This window comes from Amblyomma maculatum, chromosome 1, assembly GCF_055883805.1.
Source record: "Amblyomma maculatum isolate TAMU_Amacu chromosome 1, ASM5588380v1, whole genome shotgun sequence".
NCBI classification, from domain to species: domain Eukaryota; kingdom Metazoa; phylum Arthropoda; class Arachnida; order Ixodida; family Ixodidae; genus Amblyomma; species Amblyomma maculatum.
In genome coordinates this window covers 112,942,893-112,962,059 of record NC_139344.1, presented here as the reverse complement: position 1 = coordinate 112,962,059, position 19,167 = coordinate 112,942,893, and the positions used below count along the sequence as shown (strand labels likewise).

The window sequence follows — 19,167 nt, the reverse complement described above, 5'->3', positions numbered from 1 at the left end:
TGGAAAGACTACAGCGCTTCCCACATAGGCGAGACTGGCGATTTCAGAAGACGATTGAAGGTACACCAGCGTGACGTAAAGAACAAAAAATTGACTTCTAACGCTCTAGCAGAGCACAATTTCAAGACACGGACCACCAGATTGACTGGGATTCCGTACGGATACTTGAAAGACAAAAACTGTTATGTACCCGCCTACTCAAGGAATCATCATTACACATCCAAATCACAAGTTTCTGATGTTTTTCATTTTTTATAACAATCCCATCATTTCACCCACTCCTATAAGAGCCTAGCAAGGCTTACAGTATGCTTAAATAAAAAAATAAAAATAAACAGGACGCGGGGAAATCTACCCGAAATGTGCATGCGCTTTGTAAGCAACACTTCAAAACCAACGGCCCATCTCGTTCCATCTTCATTGTGAACAAGGCGCCCGTAGCGGTGCCGAAGCGTCAATGTGTTTATGTTTCTTTTTCTCTGTGACCTCGGCGAGTGCTGTTTTCTTCAATACGCCGAGTTAACAGTGTACGCATAAGTAGCATGAAATAGGCCGAGAATGCAGTTAACGTAAGCACTACGGTGCCGTGCCCATCGACGATCTCCAGTACATGCACGAAAAACAAATCTTGCTCACTGCTGAAATCTATCCACAAAATGAGTAAATCGACTCAGTGACATATTTTGTTTGTTCTGATCAGCTGCCCTCTTACGTAAAAAAGGTCACTGTGACTTGGGCCGTTTGTCATATGCGTAGTTAGCCCTTTCCTACATGCTTCGACCATCATTCCTTCGATAGCACACTTGCTCACATGGATATACATAAAAATACCAAGAGAAGCTTTGTGCCACGAGGCTTAAGCAAGATTCCAGGGAAAGCTCCAAAGCACGCTTTTCAAGCCGACTAAAGCTGGCAATATCTCGTGCCCTCGTTATGATTAAGTGCTACTCTCTCATGCCTGGCGTTTCGCTGCAAGCCGTCATCACAACCCGGCCCTAAGAAACGGGCGACTAGCGAGTGGATGCATTACACCGAGACACGGTACGTGTCAACGGCAGTAAAACTAGGCACGCACGTCGAAGTCTATGGCTTTTTCTTTTGCAGTGTGCGAGACATGCATCGGTTTCGACATCTGGCAGTTTTTGCCAGCAAGCTCAAGCGGAGATTGCCCCAGTGCTCCGCTAATGCTCCTGTTTGAAACGGCTGCGTGTGAGGACATATTTCGGCGAGTTCGGTATATAAGTTCACTGGGACAGCTCGCACTCCGTCTGCAGAGGGGTGATATAAGCCACGCACACTGGTATGAGGGCGTCAACACTCCGTCACACCCAGCGCGACCAACGGCAAAATGGGGCATTTTCCGTGTGTTTTATCTCGCGCGTGTATAGTGCGAAAGTAACTGAGCGAAGCGAGCGAAGTCTGCAGTTATGAAGTATGAAATATTTTAAAAACGTTAATCTGTTCTTTGAAGCCAGCAGTCCGGAGCTTGGTGAAGGTTATTTGTACACCGCTGAGCGCGTCTGCGGCGTCTTAGGAAAAGCCGCTGCAGCCGCGGGAGTTAAGAATTGGTAATGACGAGCACAGAAGACGTACTATACCTACGCTCGTTGTCGATAGCTAGCTTTATTATTATTTTTTTTTTATACTGGGGGCCTGCTAGCGCTCTTTCACCTGCTTCAGGGCTAGCAGATGATGCGCACGCGGAGCAACATATAGTACTTGCAAAGAAAGGAGGCGGCTGGCGACGGTAGATTTTTGAGCGCACAGGTGTTCAAGATACACATATCACCGTCGAAAAAGCAACAACGAACAATCGAAGAAGCTTCACACACTTAGTAGTTTCTTTGTCTCTCCCTTTGTTCAATGCGTTTTTGCGCTGCTGGCTGCCAAACCTTGCACGCCACACAGCACCTATAAAACGTTTTTCCGTCTTATTATCTAAGGACTTCCCCGGAATCGGCGAGATTCCACCTTTGGTAGCTCCCAGTAATATCGCTGTGGCTGCTGCACAAACACAATGATATATGTATAAAAGGGTATAATATGCCTTATGGCAAGCTTTCGTACAAAAAAAAAAAAAAAAAAGGGGTCCTTCCTTCGTCCAGCAGTCACGGTCGCATAGCTGTGAGCCATGGAAAGCACTAGCACACGACGCGCCGAGAAGATGGGTTTCTTGCGGCTGTATACCGCAGACAGCGCGGCGTGTACACTTGGACCCCCGGCGCACTAGGTATAGATTGCGACACGAGTAAGTTTCTGCAGACGAGCCCGGGGCGTCCGCATTTGCGCGGGGACCACTGTTCACGATTAAACCCGAAACAGTGGAGACCGTATACATGCATGCTGCCCAGACATGCAGAAATGAAAGACAGTGGTGCGGACTCACTGCCGTCGTATGGAACTGGGAAATTTCGCAAGTATCCTGCAGCATCTGATCACTATGACATGGAACAAAAACCTGCAGTAGTAACAATCGTATTTCACGCTTTCCAGAAATGGTTGAAGGCGATCACGATTTCGGCGGCCAAATAAAGCTGAAAGCAAAAAAAAAAAAAAGAAAATAACGACGAAAGCAAAGCAGAGCGCCACATCTTTTCCCTCTCGTTTAGCCTCTCGCAAGGGCCGCGTATAATATTACCAGTAGAAAAAAATGAGTGCGTCGGAGATGACAAATACGTGCCGAACATTCAGCGACTGAGAAGACGCTAGCTAGGCGACAGGTACGAAACTCACCTATTGTGATAAGGGTCGGCGTACTCAGGCAGCATGCGGATCCCATGCTCTTTGATGTAGGTGTCGTTTAGCGTCCTGCAATTTGGAGGAAAAAGAAACAAACAAAACAAATATTAGACAGAAAGATAAGTCGCCAGCAAGGTCAGCAAAAGAAACAGCGCGTGGCTACCGCTCCCGCTTCGTCATCCCAGTCAGCTGCAGGGCTAAATGTCGAGTTTACTTTAAAGTGGCACCTCTACTGAACGCAAAAGTCGCTCATCAGAATGTGTCTGACATCCTGTTTCTCGAGCATCGCTCTGGTGGTTGGAAGGAAACATGGCCTAACAGCCATGCGTCGATGGGTTGTGTGGCATAATGATATACCAAGCTGTTACAAGTTGGCAAGAGCTGCCAACTCTGTTTGCGTGTTTGAGGTGGGTGGAAGTGATGGGAATCAATCTACCAGTGCTCTTGGATGCCGGGTCAGGCACGTTACTTCTGTAGGCCACGCAGGCACGTTCGTACGGTGCGGTAAAAGCGGGAATTTATATCGACGTCGGGTGATCAAATACGGCCGGTAGCTGAATAATGTGGTTGTTTAGAAGTGTATGTCAATAAGAATGTATGAGAAATTAGAGCCACATATTAAGGGATGGATAACTAATCGAGCTGAAACGCGAATGAGGATCCGCAAGGGGAGCCGTAGACAGGGGTCATTAATGTTTCGGTGTCACGCCCGCATAGTATTGGAGCACTGGTGCCACCAGAGCAGCTGTAATATTAAGCTGTAAGCCGCTATCGACTTTTTTGGCAACAAAACTCTCCCAAATAATCGGCCTCATCTATCGTAACCGCTGTACTCTTCCACGAAAGGTCACAATGGCCGTTCATAACACCTTGTTTTCCTCAAGGTTAAATTGCTGTTGGATCGTGTGGGCATCTACAACAAAGGAAAACGAACATACAAAGGCTTCCCTTACTGCAAAAACTTTCTTCGTGCAACAGAAAATGTGCATTGTCGATTTCACACACATGAGCTATTCTTAAAATACAACGTGATGCCTATTGCGATGATATATGATTACCGGTTATGTAAGCTTCTTAAGCAGTAAATAAAGAATACGAACCTACAAAGCAATTTGTCCCGAGCCATGTCACCTGTTACAACATACCGCACAATATACGGTTTGCAAACACTGCATTTGCCGAGAATATTAAACAAACAAAACAGGCAGAACATATAACTCTAAAATTGTACTTTCAAAGAACTTGACAATATTTTATGAACGAATGATCGTCTTATCATTTTTTCGTCCTTGGCACTCGACAATATTAATGCGAAAGCATTATTTTGCTATGCTCACAGATTTCTGTCCGCAGGCCGCGTCAGCAAAATCGTGTCCGAAGCAGTTGTGAGTAATTGAGAAGTGGCAGATATTAATGAGTGGTGTCAATCGATAGAGGGTAACGTAATGTTATGTCCGAAAAAATAATTAGGTAAATAGGTCAATTAAGTAATTAATAGGAGGCTAAAAATGTAAAAGTAAATGCGAAAATGGTCGCATTAGTCAATGACTTGGCGCCACATTTGAATGTATAAAATACTAAAATAGTTAAATCAGTCAATTAGGGTGACGTCAAGGATGTGACGTCACGCAACCTGAAGTCGAGCCGAAAAAGAGCATAGGAAGGGATTGGCGAGCAGTTTGAAAATACCAAAGACTAAAGTAGTTAATTAAGGCAGCCAATTAGGGTGACGTCAAAGATGTGACGTCAAGAAACCAGAAGTAGAGCCGAAAAAGGGCATAGGAAGGGATTGGCGCGCCATTTGAAAGTACTAAAGACTAAAATGGGTAAACAGTAAGTGAATTAAGTAACCAGAAGCAACCAACAGATGCATCCGTGCTGTCGCATTACTCCAATGCAGATTCTACAGTGCTCTTTATTTTTTTTATTTGTATTTGTCGTTTCTTAACTTTTTGCGTAGTTCGTGAGTCGTGTTTTCCCTTGTATAATATGCAACGTTTGTAACATCTAGTTTTTGAAATTCCTTTGTTAATATCTACTTATTTCATTAAGGAAGAACAACAGTGCTACGCTGCGAAGTGTAAAGGTGGCCTGGGGCTCTGTCATCGATGTCAGCTTTTACTGCAGGCTACCAGTGCCATACTTGTATGTGACGCAAATAAAGGTATTATTATTATTATTATGTACACCCTGCAGGGGTGGCGCAGTGGTTACGGCGCTCGACTACTGTTCCCAAGGACGCGGGATCGAATCCCGGCCTCGGCGGCCGCTTGTCCGTGGAGGCCAAAAGCAAGGCGCCAGTATGCTGTGCGATGACAGTGCACGTTAAAGAACCCCAGGTGGTCGAAATTTCCGGATCCCTCCACTACGGCGTCTCGCATAGCCTGAATCGCTTTGGGACTTTAAACCCCACAAACTAACCCCAAACCAACGTATTAATAATTCGGAGAAAATGCAGGAACGTTTGGCTAACTAAACAGAGCATTTCGTCAAACTAGGTTCACACGTATGTTCAACCTAGTTAACTGTTTGCTATCTTATGAGGCAGCGCACCAAGAAACACATAGACAGGAAGGAGGACAAGCGCTGAACTTCCATTTAAAATTTATTCAGGAGCGCGTCAGAATAAATACGAAACAACAAAACAAACACAACAAGGTCGGATAAGATGCGGACCCCCGGGCATCCTTAATCACGGTTTACTTTCGCGCATCATATAAACGCAACTCTTTTTCAGATAGCAGAATTGATGGTATGCTCGATAATCTCTTTTGATATTTTGTAATCATGTTTGGCCAGGATGCTGCAATCGGAAAAGTTAGGTTTGCAGGCAGGCTTGTGCTCGCACTCGCGGCAATGCTTCGACAGAAAGCCTGATGTGGTGTTACACACATTATAATTGTGTTCGTACAGTCTTTCATTGAGACGATGCACGTTTTCACACAGGGCAACATTATCTCGTATACAACGGACTGCTGGCATGCAACAAGTGGATTTTGATGTTTTATTTTACACCCGGGACTCGGCTTCTTCTTTGGATTAGTCACATGACACAACTTCATGAGTTTCACCGGGGGTGAAAAAACCACCTTTATCGGCTTTCCGGGCGATCCTCGTAAGGTTATGCGACACCTTATGCATATAGGGTATCACCACAACCTTTTCTTTTTAAGTATTATCGCCTCTCCTTTCCTCAGTGGTATCCATCAGTAGACGCTACGCCTTTGTGTTTTATAATACCTTCCGTCACTGAAACTAGCAAATAGTTAAGGTAGCCGGCGCCACCGAGACGGGCTGACTGTTTCATGAGGCAGGACTTGTCCAACGCATTGCGAAAGCAAAGCCTAACAATGCCTCTTTTCACTGACTTGAAATGTGCGAATCTAATGGCAATAGTTTTTTTTCCCTTGGTTCATAAGTCTAGCACATCTATTTAGCACCGAAACGGAGACTCAGGTCTAGGAACCGTATGCGGTTACCTAGAGGTACTTTATGGGTCAATATAAAAGGGGCCGAGCATTCTTGGAAAATTCCTAGTATACAGCCGATAGTTTCGTCACATGGTCGCGTTATCCTTTCAAGTAAGAACAGAAAGGCATCTACATATATATATCTGATATGTAGATGACTTTTCGCACCTTATCCGATCTTGTTGTGTTCTTTTTGTTAGTTGTTTCGCATTTATTGTGACGCGCTCCTGAATAAAATTTAGCTGCAAGTTCAGCGCTTGTCCCCCTTCCCGTCTATGTGTTTCCTGGTGCGCTGCCTCATAATCAATAGCATACCAACTAGCTCAAATATCCGCATTACTGTTTGCTAACCCTCATCATTGTCATCTTTAAAAAGGCCGAAAAATTAAACCGCCACTGTAGCCTAGTTCGGAAACCTGGGTTATGACATATCACCTTGATGTGTTTTACACGAAGAAACTATACGTGATGGCATCGCGTATTACATAAATGTGTGATGAGTTCCTGTTTTAAAGTCAATGATTGTAGACATCACACTCATAAAGTATTTCTGGTGACTTCTGACTTTAGTTTCTGATGCATTGGTGATGAAATTTGGCCTGATTAAGATTTTGATGAGTATTTGATAGCTGACATTCCTCATAATTGTGACGTATAAATAAAATCTTGGGGTGTATTCCTGCGTGAATTATAATATATTTTAACTAGTGGTTTGGTCAAAAATAAAAAAGTATCGAATGACATTTCTTGTATTTTCTTTGTAACATTACACAGGTGTTGCAGCAGTGCTCTTTTCAACGAAGCGTAAACACCCATATTGTTCACCTTCTCTCAATCTTGGAACGAATCGGCAAGCAGCTTAAATCAAACCTCTGAAAGCAGCAAGTAACAAGAACGTCGAGAATACAGCAATAAATCCAGCAGAAATACATGCTACCCCGACACACTTCCCGGATCCGACTATCTTCATAGCCCGAACTTTTGCAGATATATCCCTCATAGGAAATCCCCAGCAAATGTTGGTGGTGAGCTGGTAATAATCCGAGTTTGTAAAAGAACATTTCGCGTCATATGTACGGTCTATAGCGGGCAATAACTGAGATTTAACAGCGAAATTCTGTTAGCACAAGAATGCTAAATTGGGCGAGTTGGTGCATTCGCATTTTAGGAAACGTAGCGCAAAGAAGAAAAGGACAAAAAAAGAAGGAAACACACACGAGCGCTTACTCACAACTGATTTTTATTAGAAAAGCTAACAGAATATATAGGGTACAAAAAATTATCAAATACATGTAATAAAGGGGTGAAATTGACAAAAAATGTGGAAAAAGGCAAGTCTGCAAAGATACACAACAACAACAACAAAAAAAAAAAAAAAAACACGTGAAAAAATTACTTGATTCAAGGTATGTAATCTCTACTTTTGTTAAGTTAATAGAAGCTTCGCTAATACACTTATCCCCTCCTTTCATGATATGATATGCCTCTATAATTTCTCGTGTACGTTGATTGCGCGATGTGCCAAGAACGATAGTTTTATCGAAAATGGGGCGGCATTTACACTTCGTGCAATGTTTAGGCAAATTGTCTTGTGATGTAGGGGTTAAAGAATTTCTATGTTCGAAGAGCCGGATATTCAAACAACGGCCAGTCTGCCCTATGTAGTATTTTTCACAAGAAAGAGGAATTTTATAAATTACCTGCGTTCTGCACTGTACAAACCTAGATTTATGGTTAACATAGCAGCGATGCTCACTTTTTAACGCGTCTGCCTTTCTTCTTACCAAGGCACACACACCTGACAATTTCGTGGGGGCTGACATTACTGTGCCTACATCATACCGATTGGCGACATTCCGCAAGCCATGTGAAAAACGGTGCACGTACGGCAGAACCACTGGTTTCCTGTTATTGCTGAAACACTTAGACTTTTTTGTGTCCTTTCCCTTCACCCAAAGCAGGAGTTTATCACATCTGCTACTGATTAAAGGAAGCGGATAACCAGAATTACTTAATCTATTGACTTGATCGAGAAAACTTTTACAAATTTTATGCTCGCAAGATTTAATTAAAGCAGAGCGTAAACAAGACGAGACAATTGCGTTTTTCACCACTTTGGAATGTCCGGAGCGAAAATGTAGTAGAGGCTTAGATGATCTAGGGTGATAACCCCAACACACATGCTTATTCCCAAAATGAAGAGATAAGTCAAGAAATTGTAGAACATCATCATTGGGCAACTCAAAAGTAAAGTTAAAACCATGAGCACTTACTTTGAACACCTTTAAAATATTAACAACAGAATGAAATTCTGTTAGGTAATGCACATTAGTATTATGCGAGCAATTGAAAAAAATGTACACATGATGCTTCAAAATGATATTACTCTGATGTCTTCATGCATCAAGACTTCAGCTGACTTTTTACATCAGAAATGTGATTCCAAAATCTCATCAAGATTTTATGATGCCACTGTGATTCAGAAAACCTCATGCAAAAACTCATCATGATATCGTCATGATGCAAGAACACAACAGATGTTGTTTTCGTGATTATTTCTCATCAGTCATCATGATTACACACCTGCGAAATGCGGTGTTCATTCCTCTGCAGAAATGCGTTTCAAAAAGCAGCTCCTACAATAAAGAGGAGAACGCTCTTGCGGTCTCTACTTCGTCCGCAATACCAATGCAGCGACACTTTATTCGCTTAGCCTGCGTAGGAGAGTTTGCCTAACAGATGCGGGGAAGCGCAAATCGGCGTGGTACAATTTATGTACTGAATGTTCGCCTTATAACAACCCAGAGCTCCGCATGTGCTTTGAGAAAGGCCGCAGTGGAGGCCTCGTGATCAGTTTAGACCACTTGCGGTTCTTCGGCGTCCACCGAGATCGCAATCGCAGCTAAACAGACGGGCATGCTCACATTCCGCCTACGTCGAAATGCCGCCGGGATACGAAGTCAGATTCAGAAGTCAAACACCATTAGGCTACGAAGACGGGTACAAGCGCAATGAATGCACAGGCGGCACGGAGAAATATCTTCGCAGCACAGTGAGAGATTCGCTGGTCACCTTCTTTAGCCGCTCATTGTAATATGACGCTAGAGACGCGTACGATGAAATACGCGAAAAAGGGCACATACTCAATCGGCCAAGGATTTCAAGTGTTCATAGCTGGAGGAAAAAGGGGCAGCTTAAGTTAAACCACTGTAGAAACGTGTGCAAAGAAACTTCCACAGAAAATGCTCAGTCATCCGCAGCCAAAATGGTGTGACAATTAGCGGGCTCCTGAGTCAGTGAGCTCAGATGCTTTCTTCGAATGAAAAAAAAAAAAAAAAGCAAAACTTCATGAAGCATAGGAGTACATGTGCTACGATAAACATGAATTTTGCCGTAAATGCACTCAAATTCATCCAACTGCTACTACAGTAGCCGTGAGTTTGTTGTAATTAACATGAAACACCACAATCGCACAAAGCTGGTCCACCTAGGTCAACTGCACGCTTTTCAACGCTGAAGCGCTCACCAGACGTCGAAAGTTGATGAAAGGCGGCTTTGGCGAATACGCTTTATGTCTTTGCATTCCGGACGCAATCTTGAGGTTTAATGGCGGTCTGTTTAACTCTCCTTACTAAACCTGCCTGTATCTGTTGTAGGCGGCGAGCAAAACGGAAGCAGAAAAAATAATCTATTTTTCGACAATGCTGCATTTCATTGCTACGTTTACGCTACGTGAGCACAGCGGGTGTGCTCACGTAGCGAGAAAATGCACGTTAGCGCGCAATATAAGCTGCTGCTGGGGTGATTGTTTAGGTGCATCAATTTACTCATTTTATGGAAAGGCGGCGACGTGTTAGCATTGTGCTTAAGTAGCAAACTCGATGCTTTTCAATGTCCCAATGAAAACTGACGGCGTGGCAGAAAGGAGCAAAGAAAGCACTTTTACGACCAGCCTGCTGACATCACTTAAAGTACAAGAACGGTTGAAGCTTGATGCGCTTGCATGTAAATGCATCGACTAAAGCTTTTTCTGTTTGCTTGTAGCCCTGGTCTGCACAGACGCCGGCCGGACTATTGCACGTGGTGCGGGAAGCCGTTACACTGGTAACAGGACTCCTCGGAAACCCGACGCGTTCCCGAGCTACGTCGCCACTGCTGTCAAAACCGGGCGTTAGTGAAATTCGTAACACGGATTAAGGCAGCCATGCGTGAGAGACCCGGCACGCAGAGTCAGGCTGACGCAAAGCCCAAAAGCTTTTACCGCGGTCTCCTCTTTCAATTCATCTCCCTCCGATGCGATGCTTTTTGGATAGGCCGGATCCCTTCAACTGAGCACAAAGTGAAGCGCTGCTTTTTGATTGTACGAACTTGCCTTGCGTCATCTCGCTACCTGCTAGTATACTTCACAAGGCACGAGGCGCTAAGGGGCTCAAATCTGCAGCGCCCTATTTAGGAGACGCCACGAACTGATGCTGCAGTCCAACGTTCTAACGTCACTGCAGACAACCGCAGCTCGAGCGATTGCACTACAGGAGAAGGGCTTTATTCTACACCGAAAGGCGCTGCTGTAGTTTATTCCATAAGTGCGTCAAGCAGAGCACGTAGCATGTAGATTGTGCTGTTATATAACCACACTTAAAAAAATATTTCATAAAGCGGGAAGTGAACTTGTTTAACACGCTATTATTTCCGGAAGATCAAAACAATAACAAATCACTCAACTTTTTTATCCGATGATTCCAATTCTTTTTTTGTTGTTGTTGCTGCTGTTGTTGCTTAGCTAGCCGGCCACTTACAAAGTCCGGGAAGTAACCTCCAATAGAGACAGTCTTGTAGCAATACGGAATTTTTCTACCCTCAGCGGTGGCCACGTGGCTTTTGGCGCTTATCCGCTGAGCCTAAGTGCGCGGCAATGAATCCCGGCTGCGGCGGCCGCATTTCGATGGAAGCGGGTGGAATAAACATCCATGGGCCGTGCAAAGGGCATGTTAAAGAACCTCAGGTATAGCCTAAATTATTTCGAAGCTTTCCAATGCGGCGGCTCTTATAGCAAACCTTCAAGACGTTGAAACACACATAGCAGCACCATTTTTTTCTCTCCCGTTAAAGCGCGCAAGGGACTCCACAATCTCACAACAAAGCGACAGTCGCACATCCTGGAGCTCTTGTAAGTATACACTACCACTGCAGAACCAGCTGCTACTGATTCAAAAGGTGCTTCTTGTGACGAATGAACCTGAAGTTTCAACGTCTACACAGCTATACCTACTAGCAATTTAATGGTTTGGGTATTTCCCATTGTAAGCGTAGCAAAAGTATGTATTTACCCGTAGGAACAGACCTACGGACGTTCGTAGCTGTGTTGCTACAAGCGACACAGAAGTTAGGCATATTCCAGAATTGTTCCCCAGGTTTCAGTTTTCACCGTATTTATTCACTTTTCAGATATTTGTGTACTTCAAATACCAGAAACGGCCAAACGCACCGCAGTACTGCCATTCCATACTGTCCCAGGTTGGGGACTGCAGGTCTCCTTTACCTCATTTCCAGCAGGAGCGTTTTATATCGCGCGCTGAGGTCGCTTAGAGCAATGATGATGATGTAAAAACACAGAACCGCGAAGACAACCGTTAACTCAACCGTATTTCGTTCGTGCCAGTTTTTATTACAGGCACTGTGGCCTGTTAAATGCACATAGATTAGCCACAGCACAGATTGTTTTCTCTCTCTCTTTGATTTTTCATATCCGTGAACAAAAATACAGCGCAGGGATCTTTCTCAGCCACGCGATGCAAAAGGAAAAAAAAAATCACTTGCTTAGACATTTTTATAACACAAGAAGATTTCTTAGCGCCGAGTTTTCGGCAGGCAAGTCGTGCCCTGTATCTCGATGTGACATCTCTGCCTCTTTGTCGCGCTCCGATCAACAAGCAAAGCGATCGGAAACACACAGACACCAAAAAAATCTCGGAACATGAGGCCGTTGCCGCCCCGCACCTCGGAACCTATAGGGTTTTCGTTAACGTTGAGAATTATTGTGCATAAGGCGTAAGCGAATGCAAATTACATCTGCTCCGCGAAGGCGACACAGCTAAAAACGGGCCTGGGGCGGTATGCAGGATGCTTCGAGTTTATCGAAATTCCGTACTTTCTCGAGCTCTGGTGGCGCATTTCGATGAAGGAACTTCTAATAATATCAACCTATGAAATTACAACCGTCGGCACGCCTCTTAGTTTCATTGGTTTATCTAGAGTCACTCTTGGGTTATCCTCACTTGGGCACTGTTTCATGGGCTTCGTAGGAGACGACAAAGTACGACTCATGTTATCACACTTTCGTTCATTTTTTTTTTCACTTGTTTGTCGTTTCACCGAGTGCAATACTTGTGCAGGCAAAATGTCGAGAAAATGTTTTACGGCATTTCAATAACGCACGTTATGGTACATCATAAATTTACACCCCCCCCCCTCCTCCCTTACACACACACGCAAGGGTGTGCGCGCGAAATTAGATATTTCGTGCGTAGAAAATATTGTTCCCTGAATAGAGAAGAAAAAAAAAACGCATGTTGCGTTCACAAACGAATGCCAAAAAAGTTGACCAAACTTCAAAAAAAAAAAAAAAAGACAGTCCTAACCAACTTAACCATAGCCCTGGTAGGAAGGACTTTCTTTCGCGGTTGCATTGATTGCTGACTCAGGACTAGGGAGGTAAAAAAAGTGAATCAAATTATAGAAGCAGCTTCAACAAATGAAGAATAGAATGCATAAGGGACCAATAGTGGCAAGTACGACGAAGGAAGAGACTATTTTAACATGCCGTGGGAGGTAAATTCTGCTTTTAGCACACAGTATTACTATTATTATTACATTATCGGCAAGCCGAAAACAATATCAAACACTGCAGACAATGATGTGCGCTTTCATGCTAGTTCCAGAGCAATATATGGCCGCATCTCGCGGGATGATCAAAGCGATGAGGTGGCGTACCGGCGTCGTAGAATTAAAAAAAAAAAGGGGAAAAGAAACTTAGCAAATCCTCGCGCAGTATCTTTGCGTAGAAAAGGTACGGCATCGAATCAATTTTGCAGTGTACATGGTCTGGTGCAGCGCCCAGCAAATATGGAAGACAGTGTTGATCCTTTTTCTCGCCCGCACATACGAGCCAACTTCATATCTCTTATATCATGTACCATGACTAGAACTTTCAGTTCAGAGCCGGCTACGTCTTTATCTGGCGGAGTACTGCACAACAAACCAAAAGACAGTTCTGTGCCTGAGAAACGCAGCCGAAATCTCATCCAAGCAGTCACACAACTTGGAGAGAATTTCGTCTAGGAAAGCTCCAGTGGTCAATCACGATACGCGACGCGTCACTTATTTGCATTGCAAACGACTCTATTACGATGAGGAATTTGAGGTAGAAGCTACAGCGTGAGCAGCGTTGAAAAAAAAAAAAAATAAATGTCAGCATACGCACAAGGATCCCATATCTGATCGGCAAAGCATCTCATCTCCTTCCTTTGCGTGCGATTGCTGTTTATTCAATTCTTTAGGCTTAACGAAGTAAACAGAAAAATCTAGACAAGCTTTCCAACCACATAAAATTGTCTGAGAGCTCGACACGCGTGCCACCACTACTGGCACAAAACGAACAACATTACATTCGCCCCAAATACTGCACAGGATATCAGGATGTCATCAAGATATTAGCATGGTTGACTTTCTAGGAGCATTTTTTATTTAATCATGCGCGAACGGTACGTTCCTTTCCGTTTATATAACTTTGATTAGATTCAGACTGCATAATGCCCCATGAAAATGTTACTGCGTTTTTTCTTTTTTTTTTCTTTTTTTTACAGAGGGCAGTACCTCCAGAGTTCCATGAGCCCATGCTAACCAAGTAGTCTCTCTTTTTCCCACTTCAAGGTACTTGAGCCGAGTTCCGCGAAAGAAATGAGAAGTCCTTTTATTTAATATAATTTGTTGCCAATAAAGATACTCGACGTTTGGTGGTAACAAAAAGTAATGGGAAAAGCCTTAGCGCACCCCTCAAAAGTGCATGTAATGCAGCGAACGTATGTATGGAAGTAAACACCACTTGATGTATCCACGGCGAACAACGCCGTGTTCGCCATAAAAAAGAAAGCAATAATATTTTTAAAATAAAAATAAACTTAATCGGCTGTATTTCCAATGTCGGTGCTTCGCAGTAAACTGTTTTGATATGTGTATCGATTACTGACACACAGCCGCATGTATAATTTATGGACGAACACCAGCTCCGGGTATCGGCCGAGGGTTTCTTAGAACCTTGCACCGAGCTGTCCGGAAAGTGAGGCGCAAAACACTACCAAAGTATAAAGTCTTCGATATGCTGCCTAGCGTACCAAGCAATATCAATTTTCTTTTTGTGCAAACACAAACGCCAACGATTATTTCACGTTCAATTCAGCTGGTAAGCCACGAGTGATTCTTTCTGGATGTATACTTCAGCCCAGCAGCGCTCTTGCGGAAACGGAGCGCGCTCCTGGCAGCGTTACGCGGACGAAGCGAAGCTCGGAATCTGCGTATACGAGTTAAGGAAATGCGCCCGCGCGTCTGCGCGCTGTACAGTTAATAGTTACAATACGCCGCCGCATGCTTGTACAGTTTCAATTGCGACACATACGCAGGCAGAGCAGGTAACCAGGAATAAGAATCGAGTCGGCGCGAGGCACGGCAAATGTTCAGGGGATAGAAGGAATAGAAGTTTCGCAATGAAAGCACTCTTTATCTATTCTTTTCACAAGGCGGAACTGAATACCCCGGGGCCGAGAACACAGGAGATAGCAAAACGCGCATAGATTAGGTTCTCTCGCGGAGCGAAATCTTTTATTAACGCGAGCAAAGGTACTCTTTTAATGTGGCGGGATCGCCTAGTCCCGGACCAGCTAAAGGACCACCTGACCTTGGTGAATCCCGCGCATGTCATTCCCGACGCTTAGCGTCGGGTCACAGTAAGGTATATTCGCGCTCTGAACATCCTGACAGCTCCATTTTGCTATGTTTATTAATTTGCCTTCAGACTATAACGAGTGCGCATGCAGCCGGTTCTAAATAATATAGGACAAAGATTTAGTTTTCGGCACAGTTGTTTTCTGGTTGAAGCCGGTTGGAAAAAAAAAAATGAAGCGTTATCCTCAGGACATCGAAAATTAGCATTGTGGAATCTTTACGCCGTGTATAAAATAACGAAAACGCATTTATACGCCCTTCTCGTATATCAGACGACGGAAACACTGACGGAAAATAACTAGGGCAGAGGAAACATCTGAATGTAGCTGAATCTGAAATGTGAATGAGGCTGAAAGAGACAAGACAAAATCCCCGTTCGTGTAATGCGGCAAGGTCACAGTTTAAACGATCGTTACCATAAAGGCGAAAAAATAAAGGTTCGCTTCAGTGTGTTTTCATTGCGACCCGCACGCACGCACGCATTTCGTGACCAGGATAACTGGCGAAGATATGCTAACCACGTCTCTTAAATCTGAGGGCATATTATACGGGCAAGCTGGGAGAACAAGGAAACGAATTCTGACCGTTGTTTATTGTGTCAAAGCAATAGCGTAGGCTACGGAAAACGTCGCAGTGAAGGGTTGCCTAGCATCGACAACCTCGGGTTGTTTAGTGCCATAGCCTCCTTTATACACTCTATGTTAGTGCTTACCGATTTCTCAGCACACAGGTGTCTTTGCTTTTCACCTTTTTTTTTTCCTTATGTGCAGCGAATGCAGCTGTCATCTTCGTGAAATACCAGAAGCATTCAGCCGCCACGCCACGTCAAGCCTGCCCTGTCGATCTGTAGCTATTTCAAGACAGAAAATATATTACAGTCAGATACAACTCGAGTCTGCAGTAATCACCCCATACAAATTCCTCCGTGACAAAAAAGTATTTCGCTGCTTAATTGTTTTCTTGTTACAAAAAAAAAAAAAATCTAACCATCTGACCAAATTATAAGCTCAAGAATTTTCATGCCCAAGATCTGTTTGGTGCAGTCAAATATTAAAAACTGATTTCTTCTACATACATAGTTACCAACTGATGTTTTACCTTGTGCCCTACTATAAGTAGAAAGTGGTCGCGCTAAAACAGCCGACTACCTCACTATGTTCAGTCCTGCTCAGTAGGGACAACGTACAGATGACAGCAATATGTCTGCACGGCCTGCCAGCATGCAAACTACCTGCTCCCTACGATGCCGGTGTTCGCAGAGAGAAACACAATCCCAGTAACAGGTATGCCGGTAGGCATTTGTTTACCACGAAAATGAAGCTGCATAGACCAAGAATGGAGTCCTGGCCCAACGGGAAGAGAACAGTGAGCAGTGAAGCAGTAAATGAGCGCGTCGATTAGTGAGAACCGATTGGCTTTTTAGATCCATGCGCAGCTTACTACACGAGAGCGGGTGAACGACTCGTATTCTTTCGTTATGAAACCAGCGCAGTGAAGTATGCGCGTCAAATTTTTCAAATGAGACAAAACGCAGTTACGTAAACGCTTGTAGAAAACGAAAATATACACTGACTAATTGCCCGGACGCATTCGATGCGGACACCCGTTCCGGCATGGCTATCAACCAGAATATATCTTGGTAATTAGCACGTACGCAGGCCGTTTTGGCTTCTTTTTGCTTGCTCAGCGCTTGTAATTATCCAATGAGTGTGCGCCTAGTTATGATCTTATAGGAATATTTATTCTGTTATGCTGGTCAAGTAACATCAAAAGGATCAACAAAAAACTCCAGGGGCACAGCGTAATTACCCAGAAGCAACATTTGTAATTGCATCCGCATAACTGCTGGTCATTATCGGACTCCATTTTCGCCTGTCACACATTACAGAGTGTCGCACCAATGGGCTGTCACAGCTAGCCGCCTTCCTAGACGCCGTCGGCATTTTAGCTGCTGAACCGTAGCAAAGATGAGCAGTATGCTTGCGATAGATGCAACAGAGGGGAAAAGGAGCGAGAGAAACTATGGTGCCCTAAATTTTTAATACTTTGCGCCCTACAGGTTGGAATTTTGTTCACCTCTAATTTACCATGTGTGATGATGTTCCTGGGGCGGTTGCAAGATATTGCATACGACTGCAAAGCGCACGTCCCTCCAAGGCTAAATATTTGGGGGAAAATATGCGCATTAAAACGTGTTATATGCGGTAACTAAATAATTAGTTATTTAACCACCAAACTCGCCATTCTTATGTGACTCGTTTTCAGAGCCGATGCTTGACGCGTTTACAGCTGAAGCTTGAAGACGGAATACCAGTGGTTTTACCCCAAAGCAAAGCATAGAAAACAAAGACCCAGATTTGTACTAACAGGCTTACATTTCAAAATAGACATGTTGCTGCTCAAAAAATTGCAAATGCTTGCCGTGAAGACATGTGCGATGCAACCATTATTCTAATAAAAGCGTTTCTACGAAAATGAGTAAGGATTTATGCTTTCATAATGGTTTAAGTATTTTTCATTCCTGACTGAGTTCGTATCAGAGAACCAGCTGATGTGTTGCCATATCCAACCGATGCATGTTTCAGCTGTTAACATATATTAGGAAGAAATCTGCTCACTTAGAGAGAAAATAGCTTGATTTTTTGTTGTTGCTGACAGTCAGCCACAAAGCTTTTAATGAGAGGTTGCTCAATAGCAGGCTATTAGCAATCGAAAACAACACTAGCAAAAACACACTATAGGGCTACGTTATTGGGTAAAAGCAAGCACACAAAGACGAATTACTGGAGCAAAAAGCCATGACGATTCAGCAACAAAATACCGCAAAAAAAGTTGCTGAAATTCGGAGACAAAAATTTATTCACGGAATACATTTTTGTGGTCTAAACAACTTGCATAACCGGGAACAGGTATCGCCTCCTACGGAGCTGGCAGGTAGCTGCTCAAGAAGGCCGTTCCGACATTAAATGTCGTTAAATAACTGACAAAGAGGATGAATGTCTGGTATCATGCACAACGCTGCCATTAATAGGTTCAACACCACTAACGTACCACGGACGGAGGATATCAGTGTACGACTGTTGAAAAATGTGTTACCACTGATTTCTCCATGTACACCTCAAAGAAAGTTAGTTCTACTGCAGTGCGTCGCCCTCAGAAAACCTGAAACAGGAGGAAGTCATGAAGGCCACAAAGTGCGCGCAGCGCTATGGACACCGAAGCTCCATGCCGAAAAAACACGAATCAAACGACGAACAAGGAGACTGAGCCAAACACGAAAAAAGTGAAGGTCCACTTTTTATGAGCTCTGTGCACAGCCTTCTGGGTGTTCCACGCGCAGAAGCGCCGGCGGCAAATGGTGAGATATGCCTCCGACCAATGTATTGGCAGGCGAGTGTCGGACGCTCCGCGCTGGCAATGCCATCTCGTCGGGCAAGAAAGCGCGCACAAAACGCAATGAAGATTTAGCGCTGGCCCGCAATGCAGCGATCGTCCGGCGTCGTAGTTCGTGCTGCTCTCAACGGATGCTTCTGAATACCGAGACAAAAGCAAGCAAGCGATATATGCATCCTTCTATGAGTACACAGATAAAAAACAAAGAAAGCAGACATGGGTGGTATGCTTCCGCTGCAAGACGCAATGAAAGCAATAGGCGGACGTGGTAGGCATGAACATTTGAACGCTGACTAACGATTACGAGCTCCTTACCTTGCAGACCTAAAATAAATGAAGCTACGCGACCTTGGCAAGATGCAGTAAACGAATGCCATGGCAGAAATAAAGACAAGAGAGAAAAAAGCAAAACAACGCATGACAACTCTGCGAGGCGAGAAATCTTGATGACACGCAAAGTATGGCCATTTGTCGCTTCCTGGACTGCGCGCTCGTGTCATATGACATTGACATAAGGGCTGTCACGTGTGCAGTGTCTGGTCTTACGTCACGCAGAGTCAATTCGGTA

At 44.1% G+C, this 19,167-nt stretch overlaps 1 protein-coding gene across 1 annotated transcript in view; it reads right to left on the bottom strand.

Moving 5' to 3' along the window:
- LOC146203515 (glycosyltransferase 25 family member-like) overlaps positions 1-19,167 on the bottom strand; it is a 127,288-nt gene that overhangs the window by 41,086 nt on the left and 67,035 nt on the right. The window contains exon 2 of the mRNA XM_084588820.1: positions 2,734-2,808. Within this exon, the coding sequence (XP_084444946.1) occupies positions 2,734-2,768 (35 nt within the window). The 5' untranslated portion in view covers positions 2,769-2,808. The remainder of the gene's footprint in view (positions 1-2,733; positions 2,809-19,167) is intronic.